General features: G+C 47.0%; 1 protein-coding gene across 5 annotated transcripts in view; it reads right to left on the bottom strand.

Annotated features, from left to right (window-relative positions):
- Positions 1 to 13,236, bottom strand: part of LOC144485980 (nuclear GTPase SLIP-GC-like) — a 228,496-nt gene that overhangs the window by 181,534 nt on the left and 33,726 nt on the right. For 3 of the 5 annotated variants that reach the window (XM_078204074.1, XM_078204076.1, XM_078204077.1), the window contains one exon: positions 2,214 to 2,270. In XM_078204074.1, the coding sequence (XP_078060200.1) occupies positions 2,214 to 2,270 (57 nt within the window). Of the gene's footprint in view, positions 1 to 2,213; positions 2,271 to 9,494; positions 9,571 to 13,236 lie in introns of those variants that run through there. The other 2 variants (XM_078204075.1, XM_078204078.1) reach the window with 2 other exon arrangements.

Genomic DNA, 13,236 nt, shown 5'->3' with positions numbered 1-13,236 from the left:
ATATGGATTTCAGTAAGGCATTTGACAAAGTCCCTCATGGCAGGTTGGTTAAGAAGGTTAAGGCTCATGGGATACAAGGAGAGGTGTCTAGATGGGTAGAAAACTGGCTTGGCCGCAGGAGACAGAGAGTAACAGTCAAAAGGTCTTTTTCCGGCTGGAGGTCTGTGACCAGTGGTGTTCCGCAGAGCTCTGTACTGGGACCTCTACTATTTGTGATATATATAAATGATTTGGAAGAAGGTGTAACTGGTGTTATCAGCAAGTTTGCGGATGACACGAAGATGGCTGGACTTGCAGATAGCGATGAACATTGTCGGCCAATACAGCAGGATATAGATAGGCTGGAAAATTGGGCGGAGAAATGGCAGATGGAATTTAATCCAGATAAATGCAAAGTGATGCATTTTGGAAGAACTAATGTAGTGGGGAGTTATACAATAAATGGCAGAGCCATCAAGAGTATAGAAACACAGAGGGACCTAGGCGTGCAAGTCCACAAATCCTTGAAGGTGGCAGCACAGGTGGAGAAGGTGGTGAAGAAGGCATATGGTATGCTTGCCTTTATAGGATGGGGTATAGAGTATAAAAGCTGGAGTATGATGTTGCAGCTGTATAGAACGCTGGTTAGGCCACATTTGGAGTACTGCGTCCAGTTCTGGTCGCCGCATTACCAGAAGGACATGGAGGCTTTAGAGAGAGTGCAGAGAAGGTTTACCAGGATGTTGCCTGGTATGGAGGGTCTTAGCTATGAGGAGAGATTGGGTAAACTGGGCTTGTTCTCCCTGGAAAGACAGAGAATGAGGGGAGACCTAATAGAGGTGTACAAAATTATGAAGGGTATAGATAGGGTGAACAGTGGGAAGCTTTTTCCCAGGTCGGAGGTGACGATCACAAGGGGCCACGGGCTCAAGGTGAGAGGGGAGAGGTATAACTCAGATATCAGAGGGACGTTTTTTACACAGAGAGTGGTGGGGGCCTGGAATGCGCTGCCAAGTAGGGTGGTGGAGGCAGACACGCTGGCATCGTTTAAGACTTACCTGGATAGTCACATGAGCAGTCTGGGAATGGAGGGATACAAATGAATGGTCTAGTTGGACCAATGAGCGGCACAGGCTTGGAGGGCTGAAGGGCCTGTTTCCTGTGCTGTACTGTTCTTTGTTCTTTGCTTGCTTTTATGGCCTCATTGAGAGAGGTTCTCTCCGGCAAGGAAAACACCTGCGCTCCAAGAACGGGAAGCAGTCGTGTTGGCCTCTCCACCAGGACTGGAGGCCTTTGAGGGCCCCCAGGAAGCCAAGGGCAAGGGGTGGTTGCCCCTTGGGCAGTGTCAGCCTGACATCTTGGCATGCCCAGTGGGCAGTGCCAGGGGCCTGGGCTGGCCAATTGGGGGGGGGGGGGGGGGGGGGTGGTTTCTGCTGCCACTCTGCAGCTCCAATCAGTGGGTTGAGGGAGGGGGGCCTGCTGCCACACTGCATCAGATCGGCAGCGGGGGCTGCATTTTCGAGTGGTGTGGGGCTCATGATCAGCCGCGGGCCCCTGCGATTGCAGAGGGGAAGTTGGTTCAGGCTGGAGCAGAGGCCTGACAGCTCTCTCTCTATCAGGCCTCTGCTGTTGCTCTTGTGCAACACGTGCAATAGCTCCCTTTGCTGGTGAATTAAGCCCAACCCACTGCCTGTAGTAGCTAGAAATGGTCTAGCCCATTATGTGCACAAGATTGGACGTAAAAACTAGCCTGAAAAACGTGTCTGCCACTCTCCCATTTTCATGTTAGCCGGACACTTAGAATTTTTCTTGTAAAATTCTGGTCAATTCCCATCCCGCACGCCACAAGAATCGTAGCAGGCAGGAGATGGACCATGCAAAGGTCTATTGATCTTGGGTGGTATTTGCTGACCTTGGGGAGAGCACAGCCAGAAAATCCCACCCAATGAGTTTAACACGCCTGTCTTGAGCTCTACTGAGCCCATGAGTCTTGTACAGGTTCCGGATGCAGCCAGGAGCAGTTTTCTCCATTGGATGGATATAGCTTCCATACAAGTGAGAAACTATGATAAATGGGCCACACCACCACTGTGATCTCACACTTCCATCAGCCTCTCCAGTGGTACTTGACACCTAATTCTTCAGCATTGTGCAGAAGGCAGTCATTCATAAATTAATCTTGGATTCAGTCATTTTCTACATCAAAAAGTAAGAAGCTCAACAATGAGCGGTACCTGGAGAATTGCTGGTGGCTCCATCTGAATCAACCAATTCCATTATAGAGACCTGATCTGAAAGAAAACCACATATTCTTAGCCAACAGTATAGTTTGGCGTGAAAATGACCATGTATTTAACAGTAACAGAACAATCCTGATTGTCGACATCTATTACATGAACCTTTCTCAGTTCCTCAATCCAGTCCAAATCCTCTGGAATATAGGAGCGATCTTCAGCCCGCATTCGCCAGGGAGGACAACAACACAGGCGGAAAATCAGGTCAGAATTGGGAAACACGATTCTCTCCAATTTTCCCCACCGGTGACATCACAAGGTTCATGACCACAAAGGGCGAGAACCTCATTTTAATGGATTTGAATAAATTTTTATGCTTTGCCCTGTATCTCCTGCCACATGCTCCCCCTTCTCTCACTGAATATACAAAGCAAGCTGACATGACAGCATGCCAGCGAGGTTTACAGAAGATATTTAAAAACATGAATCAGTTGAGGGGATCCCTCCGGGGGTGCAAAGTTAAATTTAGCCATGGCGAGGAGGGGGTGACATGCCCGGACAGTGTCCTGGCACAGTCCCCCCTGGCACTGCCCTTGGCATAGGTTGGGACTGCCAGCTTGGCACTGGGCAGCGCTGACCTGCGCCAGGGCGGGCCCTATTGGGAGCCCCATAATGGAGGGTTCCAGTTTTGTGTGGTGGAGAGGGAGAGCAGGCAATGAGGGGGAACTTGCAGGCACGCCAGAGAATGGGCAATGAAGGGGAGAGATGGGGAGGGGGGGGGGAATGCCGGCAATACTTCTTCAGTGATGGGGGGAGACCCTGACTGTGCCAGGAGCAGTTGGGGGTGGGGGAGGGGGGGTTGATTTTTTTTACATTTGTTGGGGCGTCCCTCACAGATGGTGCCCTGGTATCCATGGAGTCAGTTTTTCTGGCTCTATTAGACCCTGCCTTGCCAGAGTGAAGCCCTAAATCCAGTCCACTCTTCTTTTTGTGAGGCTCAAGATCTGAAGAGATCTGGCCTGTGGAGATGGAGAGTTTCACCCTGGTTTTTCAGTCCAAGCCTGACAGTTTGAAACGATCTGGTAAGATTTTGCCCAGAGGGTGGATATACTTTTCAGTAAACCTTCATGTTGTGAGTTGTGGTCATCACAAGTGTGGGAAGCATCATTACCCAAATGGCCTGACACTGTTACAGACAGGGACATAATCTTGTATTGAAACTATTTTTCAAACTGTGTGATTTGGATAGTGCTGTGCTTAGGGGAGGACAGAAATGACAACTCCAATCTAGGGTGGAAAGCACAACTCACAAGACATGCAAAATACTGCAGCTATAAGAAATCTGAAATAAAATCAGAAAATGCCAGAAATACTCAGGCATGAAAATAGAGTTAACTTTTCAGGGCAACGGCCTTTCACCAGAACAGTAAATGTTAGATTGTGACAGGTAGGTTGTGGTTGTATTTCTCAAAGTTGCGACTTTAAGCGAACCATAGGTTTCCATAGAAATCAATGTTAATACTGAAGTTTGGTTCTGTACAATTATCTTCATCAGAAAAAAACATTTATACAAGTTGAAATATTTTACAGTGCTAAATTCCCACACTGGTAAATAAAATAACATTTAAAATAAATGAGTTGGAATGTTCCCAGAAGTGTCAGGCCCTGAATGAAAACCGCCATGTTTCTCTCCAGAAAACCGCACCCCCTCCTCAGAAGACAAACACGGGACACAGTGGACAGAGTACCCTTCGTCGTCCAGTACTTCCCCGGAGCGGAGAAGCTATGACATCTCCTCCGGAGCCTTCAAGTGTGTATCTCCAGTGGCCGAATGGATAAGGCACTCACTTTCTAAACCAGGGGTTGTGGGTTCGAGTCCCACCTGGGGTGATGTGTATTGTTAAAAAAAACATTCTCTCTCTGCCTCACCGCAGGGCTCTGTACTGGGACCTCTGGCATGGGGGAGCAGGACAGGTTGTTGGTGATCTGGACATCTAAAAACTTGAAGCTCTCGACCCTTTCTACTTCATCCCCTTTGATGTAGACAGGGGCATGTTCTCCTCTACGCTTCCTGAAGTCAATGACAATCTCCTTTGTTTTGTTGACATTGAGGAAGAGATTATTGTCGTCGCATCAGTTCACCAGATTCTCTGTCTCGTCATTGTTTGCGATCCGACCCACTACGGTGGTGTCGTAAGCAAAAATCGAATTGGAGGGGAATTTTGCCACACAGTCATAGCTGTATAAGGAGTATAGGAGGGGGCTGAGAACACAGCCTTGTGGGGCACCGGTGTTGAGGATGATCGTGGAGGAGGTGTTGTTGCCTATCCTTAGGATGGGCAGTAGAAACTTATTTTAAACGCTGAAGTGCCCCGAACAGGAAGAGAGCAGTCTTGCCTGGCGATTGTCGAGCGGTGTTCATTCATCCGTTGTCGTAGCGTCTGCCTGGTTTCCCCACTGTACCATGCCTCGGGACATCCTTTCCTGCAGCGTATCAGGTAGACAACGTTGGCCAAGTTGCAAGTGTATGTACCGTGAACCTGGTAGATGGTGTTCTCACGTGAGATGATAGCATCCGTATCGATGATCCGGCCCGTTTTGCAGAGGTTGCTGTGGCAGGGTTGTGTGGTGTCGTGGTCACTGTTCTCCTGCAGGCTGGGTAGTTTGCTGCGGACAATGGTCTGTTTGAGGTTGTGTGGCTGTTTGAAGGCAAGAAGGCAAGAAGTGGGGGTGTGGGGATGGCCTTGGTGAGATGTTCGTCTTCATCGATGACATGTTGAACAAAGAACAGTACAGCACAAGAAACAGGCCCTTCGGCCCTCCAAGCCTGTGCTGCTCATTGGTCCAACTAGACCATTCGTTTGTATCCCTCCATTCCCAGACTGCTCATGTGACTATCCAGGTAAGTCTTAAACGATACCAGCGTGTCTGCCTCCACCACCCTACTTGGCAGCGCATTCCAGGACCCCACCACTCTCTGTGTAAAAAATGTCCCTCTGATATCTGAGTTATACCTCGCCCCTCTCACCTTGAGCCCGTGACCCCTCGTGATCGTCACCTCCGACCTGGGAAAAAGCTTCCCACTGTTCACCCTATCGATACCCTTCATAATTTTGTACACCTCTATTAGGTCTCCCCTCATTCTCCGTCTTTCCAGGGAGAACAAGCCCAGTTTACCCAATCTCCCCTCATAGCTAAGACCCTCCGTACCAGGCAACATCCTGGTAAACCTTCTCTGCACTCTCTCTAAAGCCTCCATGTCGTTCTGGTAGTGCGGCGACCAGAACTGGATGCAGTACTCCAAATGTGGCCTAACCAACATTCTATACAGCTGCAACATCAGACTCCAGCTTTTATACTCTATACCCCGTCCTATAAAGGCAAGCATACCATATACCTTCTTCACCACCTTCTTCGTAGGGCTTGTTGAATTTTAGAGATGAATATTTAAATTTGAATTATCATTTCATAGAATCATAGTATCCCGATAGTGCAGAAGGAGGCCATTCAGCCCATTTGCTCTGCACTGACTCTCTGACAGAGAATCTTACCCAGACTCATCCCATAACCCCATTCATTTACGCTGCTAATCCCCCTTACCTACACATCTTGGGATACTAAAGGGGAAATTTAGTATGGCCAATCTCCCTAACCTGCACATGTTTGGACTATGGGAGGAAACCGGAGCACGTAGAGGAAATGCAAGCAGACACGTGGAGAACGTACAAACTCCACACAGACAGTGACCCAAGCCGGGAATTGAACCTGGGTTCCTGGCGCTGTGAGGCAGCAGTGCTAACCACTATGGCACCGTGCTGCCTCTTGAAAAACAATTATTGAAACATATTGTCAACCTATGTTGATGTTCAAACACAGTAAGAAGTCTCATGGGATGGAACTTGTTGATGTCATCATATAGTTGTTTCAGTGATTGTTCACCATGAGTCCAAAGGAAGAAAATGGTGTATCTAGTGTATAGCATCAGATGAAGGTCCTATGCGGTGAAGAGGTCTTGTTTGAAACTGTGCATGAAGATGTTGGCATATTGAGGTGTGAATTTGGTCCCCGTGGCTGTTCCATGTGTCTGGATGAAGAACTGGTTGTTGAAGGTGAAGACATTGTGGTCCAGGATGAAGCGGATGAGCTGTAAAATTGCATCTGGAGATTGGCAGTTGTCAGCGTAAATAGTTGTTTTGTAAATTGAGTTTGTGTCTTTATATGCCCTGTTTGTGAACAGAATTCCCACTCACCTGATGAAGGGGCAGCGCTCCGAAAGCTAGTGGCTTGTGCTACCAAATGAACCTGTTGGACTTTAACCTGGTGTTGTGAGACTTCTTACTGTGCTTTCCCCAGTCCAACGCCGGCATCTCCACATGATGTTCAAACACTCATAAAAGGAAATATAGCTAACAGAGGAGGGTCACTGGACCATCAAGTAAAGATTTATATCCAGAGTTTGTCCTCTCAAAGTCCCATTGCAGTTGAACACAATCACAAAATACTACAAATGAGTAAGGCCATTTGAACCATCATAATTCACCCATCCAGAAACACCCAAACACTTCACCAGAGCATTATCGATTGTTTAAGAGTTTCTACTCCACAAAAAACATATCTAAGTTTCATCCTGTGTGAAGAAGGATTTCTTGATAGCAGTCATGAAGTTATGTAACCTGTTTCCTTGTCCCCCTCTCAATCTTTGATCCTTCTCACTGCTTTTCAGTCTGAAAACACTCTCCAGACTTTCCCCAACTCACTGGGACTGGAGATCACCACACTGGGAATAGTTTGGGATTGTACAGAACTACTTGTGGAGCAGCCAGGACTAGATTCTCTGTAACCTTTAACTTGTCTCATTTCCCCCAAATGAAAAGGTGTGGCTATGAGCGCCCACACGGGTCCTAACTATGCCTGTCTCTTTATGGGTTATATGAGCATTCCCTGTTCCAGTCCTACTCCGGCCCCCTCCCACAACTCCTTCGACGACTATTTCGGTGCCGCTTCATGCTCTCGTCTGGACCTGGACAAATTTACCAACTTTGCTTCCAATTTCCACCCCTCTATCACCTTCATGAGGTTCATCTCTGACATTTCTCTTCCCTTCCTTGACCTCTCTGTCTTCATTGCTGGTGATAAACTGTCCACTAGTATCCATTACAAGCCCACCGACTCCCACAACTACCTTGATTACAGCTCTTCGCACCCCGCATCCTGTAAGGACTCCATCCCATTCTCTCAGTGCCTTCGCCTCCACCTCATTTTTAAAAAAATTCATTCGTGGGACATGGGTGTCGCTGGCAGGCCAGCATTTATTGCCCATCCCTAGATGCCCAAGGGCAGTTGAGAGTCAACCACATTTCTGTGGGTCGGGAGTCAAATGTAGGCCAGACCAGGTAAGGACGGCAGATTTCCTTCCCTAAAGGACATTAGTGAACCAGATGGGCTTTTCTGACAATCAACAATGGTTTCATGGTCATCAGATTGTTAATTCCGGATATCTTTTATTGAATTCAAATTCCACCATTTGCCACGGTGGGATTCCAACCCGGGTCCCCAGAACGTTAGTTGAGTTTCTGGATTAAAAGTCCAGCGATGACACCGCTAGGCCATCACCTCCCCTGTTCTGATGATGCCACTTTCCAAACTAGCGTTGCCGATAGGTCTTCCTTCTTTTTCAATCGTGATTTTCCACCCATTGTGGTTGACAGGGCTCTCAACTGCGTCAGCCCCATCCCCCAGGCCACTGCTCTCTTCCCACCCTCCCTTTCCTCCCAGAACCAGGAGAGAGTCCCCCTTGTCCTCAGTTTTCACCCACCAGCCTCCACATTCAAAGACCATCCTCCACTATTTCCACCAACTCCAGCATAATGCCACCACTCAACACATCTTCCCCTCTCTCCCCCTGTCAGCATTCCACAGGGATTGTTCCCTCAGGATACCCTGGTCCACTCCTCCATCATACCCAACACGTCACCCCTTGCCCACGGCACATTCCCATGCAATCATAGAAGATGCAACACCTGCCCGTGTACCTCCTCCCTGCTCACCATCCCAGGCTCTGAACACTCCTTCCAGGTGAAGCAGCACTTCATTTGCACCTCCTTTAATCTGGTCAATTGCATTTGCTGCTCTCCTTGCGGTCTACTCTACATCAGAGAGACCAAACACAGACTAGGTGACTGCTTTGCTGAACACCTTCAGTCTGTTCGCAAGCAGGACCCAGACCTCCCTATCATTTGCCATTTCAAGACACCACCCTGCTCCTCCTGTTCACATGGCCGTCCTTGGCCTTTTGCAATGCTCTAGTGAACCCCAATACAAACTGGAGGAACAGCACCTCATCTTCCGATTGGGCACTTTACAGCCTTCCGGACTGAACATTGAGTTCAACAACTTCAGAGCATGAGCTCATCCCATCACCTGCATTCCATTTCCATTCTATTTCATTTCTTCTCTTTATCATATTTTTATCATCCTTCATTCTCACTTCCGTTTTACATTTCTCCATTCTCACTCTCCGTCTTTCCCCCAAACACCCCCCTCCCCTTTCAGGGCAACTGTATATTCCTCAGGCAGTCCCTTGACAGTATGTACCTTTGTTCTGCTATTCACACATTCTCATCACTTAATGGACCCTTTTAGCACTTCTCTCAGCTTTCTTCATTATCACTTACATTCCCTTTGTCCTATTACAGCCGACGCCACCCCCCCCCCCCCCCTCTCCCATAGTATAAATCTTTTCTGATTTTCTTTGTTCTTAGCTCTGAAGAAGGGTCATCCAGACTCGAAACGTTGGCTCTATTCTCTCCCCACAGATGCTGTCAGACCTGCTGAGATTTTCCAGCATTTTCTGTTTTTGTTTCAGATTCCAGCATCCACAGTATTTTGCTTCTATCGAGGTTAAGACTTCTCTTGCAAAGGATGAGCAGTGATCTGATGAGCTGCGACATGTTGCGCCTCATGAGTCACCCACCAACTACCAGAACTGGCACTCCTTCAATGTTAAGTTAATCAAACACAGACAAATGTATCGATCTTAATTAGAAACCGTGTTAAACAGCATTAAAAAGCGTCAGGAACGGGCACAGAATGAAAGACGCGGGTAACACAAAGGCACAGTTATCCTATCACTCACAACTGTACACTCTGATCCTCAGTTATTAACTACACTCGTACTAATTCTCACTCGCTAACTATAGTTACACTCATTCTTGCACCGACTGCCATTATAGTAATTTCCACACTCATTAATTAGCTACATGTACTAATTTGCACACTCACCGGGTTAGAGATGCTAGTTCCGGTTGAGCAGTTTCCCGATCTCACTGTAATGTGCTAGTTTCACTTTCCTGCTAAGGGTGTGTCCCACACTGCTCCGTCAATGTAAAGCGCTGTGGGGGAGTGCCAGTGATTTGGGCTTCAGAATAGAGTTCAGCAGTTTGGGTCGAAGCTGTGTGATTCCTACTCCTGCAAACTGTCGCTGTTCATACCGACAATAGACTCCCCGTCCCGGATTAACTCAGCCCTGAACTCCTGCTTCATGTCAGAGGTTTGGGGTGGAAAGGACATGAAAAGAAGGTTTTTAATAACACCAATCATTGGTGTTAATAACACCCAATCATCATGGGGGGCACGGTAACACAGTGGTTAGCACTGCTGCTTCACAGCTCCAGGGACCTGGGTTCGATTCCCGTGTGGAGTTTGCACATTCTCCTCGTGTCTGCGTGGGTTTCCTCCGGGTGCTCCGGTTTCCTCCCACAGTCCAAAGATGTGTGGGTTGGGTTGATTGGCCATGCTAAAAAAAAATTGCCCCTTAGAGTCCTGAGATGCGTAAGTTAGAGGGTGGATATGGGTAGGGCCTGGGTGGGATTGTGGTCAGTGCAGACTCGATGGGCCGAATGGCCTCTTTCTTTGATTGATTCTATGACTTGGAGTGATTTGAGGGAAATTGGAAGAAGGGGTGAAGAAATGATAGCGTTTGATGGAAGTTGACTAAATCATTTGGAAAAACACAATAAATTAACTGCATTGATAAAAACTCTGACCGTACACTTCCTCTCCACAACGTTTGTCCTCCTGTGATATTTTGTCATCTTTTTGTGGTTATAAATTCCATGTCAATATTTAGAAGCGGCTTCACCAGTATAAACCCTTAACTTTCATTGGCCACCTGGTTAGCCCATTTCTACAGATCACTCAAAACACTTGGATTAATTTTCCATCTGCCATTTTCTTCTAAGAAACTGCAATCAAAGAAGGATTTAAACATCTGAATTTCACAAGTACATGGTGCGAATTGATTCTTCGCGCCTTTACTAAAATACCTTAGTTTCTCCCAAAACCCAGCGTTTAACATTGATATTTTTGTCCTATGCTGACAGCTTCACAGTCCGAGCAGGTACAGCATACCCCATTTAAACTGATCACTTTTAGCTCCCACTGTCACCAGCCTCTGGTCAAACATGCTTCGATAGCGGCTACAAGTGACTAGGGAGGCAAATGGTTTGCTGGTATCTATCGCAAGAGGATTGGATATAAAAGTAGGGAAGTTTTATTGCAGATGTACAGAGCCTTGTGAGAATACTGTGCAAAGTTTTTGTTTCCTTATTTGACAAAATATAAAATTGCATTGAAGAAGTACAGAGAAGGTTCACTTGACACATTCCTGGGATGTGGGACTCACCTTATGGAGAAAGATTGGGCTTATACCCATTGGAGTTGAAAAGAATGAGAGGTGATCTTACTGAAACATGTAAGATGCTGTGGGGATTTGACAGGATAGATACCAGGGGAATGTTTCCACTTATGAGGGAGACTAGAACCAGGAGACACAGCAGAATTCTCCCTTTCCACCTGCAACAGGTTTGGTGGTGGACAGGAGCGGATAATCTAGCAGGAGCTAAAACATTCTCCCAATGGTGGGTCGATCTTCCCGCTAGCTGGTGGCATGGACGCCACCATCATCTCATGAATGCTTATGAAATACCTGGCCATTGGCATCCAGTGAGGCTATTCATTCTTGCATTATGCTAGGGGAAATTATGTTAGTCCAAAATCTGATTAAAAATGGGTGACATGCACAAGGCAGCCCTCAATCTCTGCTCCATCACTCACCCACTCACTGAGGTGAGCGCAACATAAAAGCTTACCTGCTATAGTGCTGTGCTACTCCTGATACTCTGTTCACCACTCTACCATGACAGACTGGTTCCTGCCTCCATCTCCATACCGAGCTGGTCTTCATGGACAGCACCATGCTGCTGGACCCATAGAACCGTCCAAAGATGTGCCATGCTAAATTGCCCCTTAGTCTCAGGGGGATTATCAGGGTAAATATGTGGAATTACAGGGATAGGGCCTGGGTGGGATTGTTGTTGGTGCAGGCTTGATGGGCTGAATGGCTTCCTTCTGCACTGTAGGGATTCTGTGATTCTACTGAGGTAGTTTGGGCTGAGGTTAGAAACAGGAAAGGAGAGGTCACCCTGTTGGGAGTTTTTTATAGACCTCCGAAAAGTTCCAGAGATGTAGAGGAAAGGATTGCAAAGATGATTCTGGATAGGAGCGAAAGTAACAGGGTAGTTGTTATGGGGGACTTTAACTTTACAAATATTGACTGGAAAAGCTATAGTTCGAGTACTTTAGAGGGGCCAGTTTTTGTCCAATGTGTGCAGGAAGGCTTCCTGACACAGTATGTAGATAGACCAACAAGAGGCGAGGCCACATTGGATTTGGTACTGGGTAATGAACCAGGCCAGGTGTTAGATTTGGAGGTAGGTGAGCACTTTGGTGACAGTGATCACAATTCGATTACGTTTACCTTAGCAATGGAAAGGGATAGGTATATTCTGAAGGGCAAGAGTTTAGCTGGGGGAAAGGAAATTATAATGCGAATAGGCGAGATTTAGGTGGCATAAGGTTGGGGAAGGAAACTGCAGGGGATGGGCACAATTGTAATGTAGAGCTTGTTCAAGGAACAGCTACTACGCGTCCTCGATAAATATGTACCTGTCAGGCAGGGAGGAAGCACCCAGATTGAAAGGGTTGTTAAGAAGGTGTACGGTGTGTTAGCTTTTATTGGTAGAGGGATTGCATTTCGGAGCCATGAGGTCATGCTGCAACTGTACAAAACTCTGCTGCGGCTGCACTTGGAGTATTGCGTACAGTTCTGGTCGCCGCATTATAGGAAAGATGTGGAAGCGCTGGAAAGGGAGCAGAGGAGATTTACCAGGATGTTGCCTGGTATGGTGGGAAGATCGTATGAGGAAAGGCTGAGGGACTTGAGGTTGTTTTCGTTAGAGAGAAGAAGGTTAAGAGGTGACTTAATAGAGGCATACAAGATGATCAGAGGATTAGATAGGGTGGATAGTGAGAGCCTTTTTCCTCGGATGGTGATGGCTAACACGAGGGGACATAGCTTTAAATTGAGGGGTGATAGATATAGGACAGATGTCAGATGTAGGTTCTTTACTCAGAGAGTAGTAAGGCCGTGGAATGCCCTGCCTGCAGCAGTAGTGGACACGTCAACATTAAGAGCATTCAAATGGTTATTGGATAAACATATGGATGATATTGGAATAGTGTAGATTAGAGGGGCTTTGGATTGGTTTCACTGGTCGGCGCAACATCGAGGGCCAAAGGGCCTGTACTGCGCTGTAATGTTCTATGTTCTATGATGACAGGATCCAGGTCAATTACACAGGACAGAGATCCCATTACCCAGGAACCAACTGCAAGTTAGAATTCTAACTTTGCACTTTTAATGGGATTGTCACAACTCAATAGACCGATATCAATGTTTAAAAAGCTACATTGTGCAAGGCAGGAAGGCAGCCTTGGAGAGTGAAGGCTATAGTGAAGATGACACAGTTGCATCAATTCTGCCATCCCATCAATGAAGGGGAGTCATGGGTTAACAATTAATGCCATTCATCAGTGGCCAAATGGATTCCATTCGTTCTCCATGAGCAACCAAAAGCTCACAGTTATACTAAATCAAAGAGTGGAGTTCAGAGCCACATTGGTT

Source organism: Mustelus asterias, unplaced genomic scaffold, assembly GCF_964213995.1.
Source record: "Mustelus asterias unplaced genomic scaffold, sMusAst1.hap1.1 HAP1_SCAFFOLD_259, whole genome shotgun sequence".
In the NCBI taxonomy this organism is placed as follows: domain Eukaryota; kingdom Metazoa; phylum Chordata; class Chondrichthyes; order Carcharhiniformes; family Triakidae; genus Mustelus; species Mustelus asterias.
This window is presented reverse-complemented; position numbering and strand designations above follow the sequence as displayed.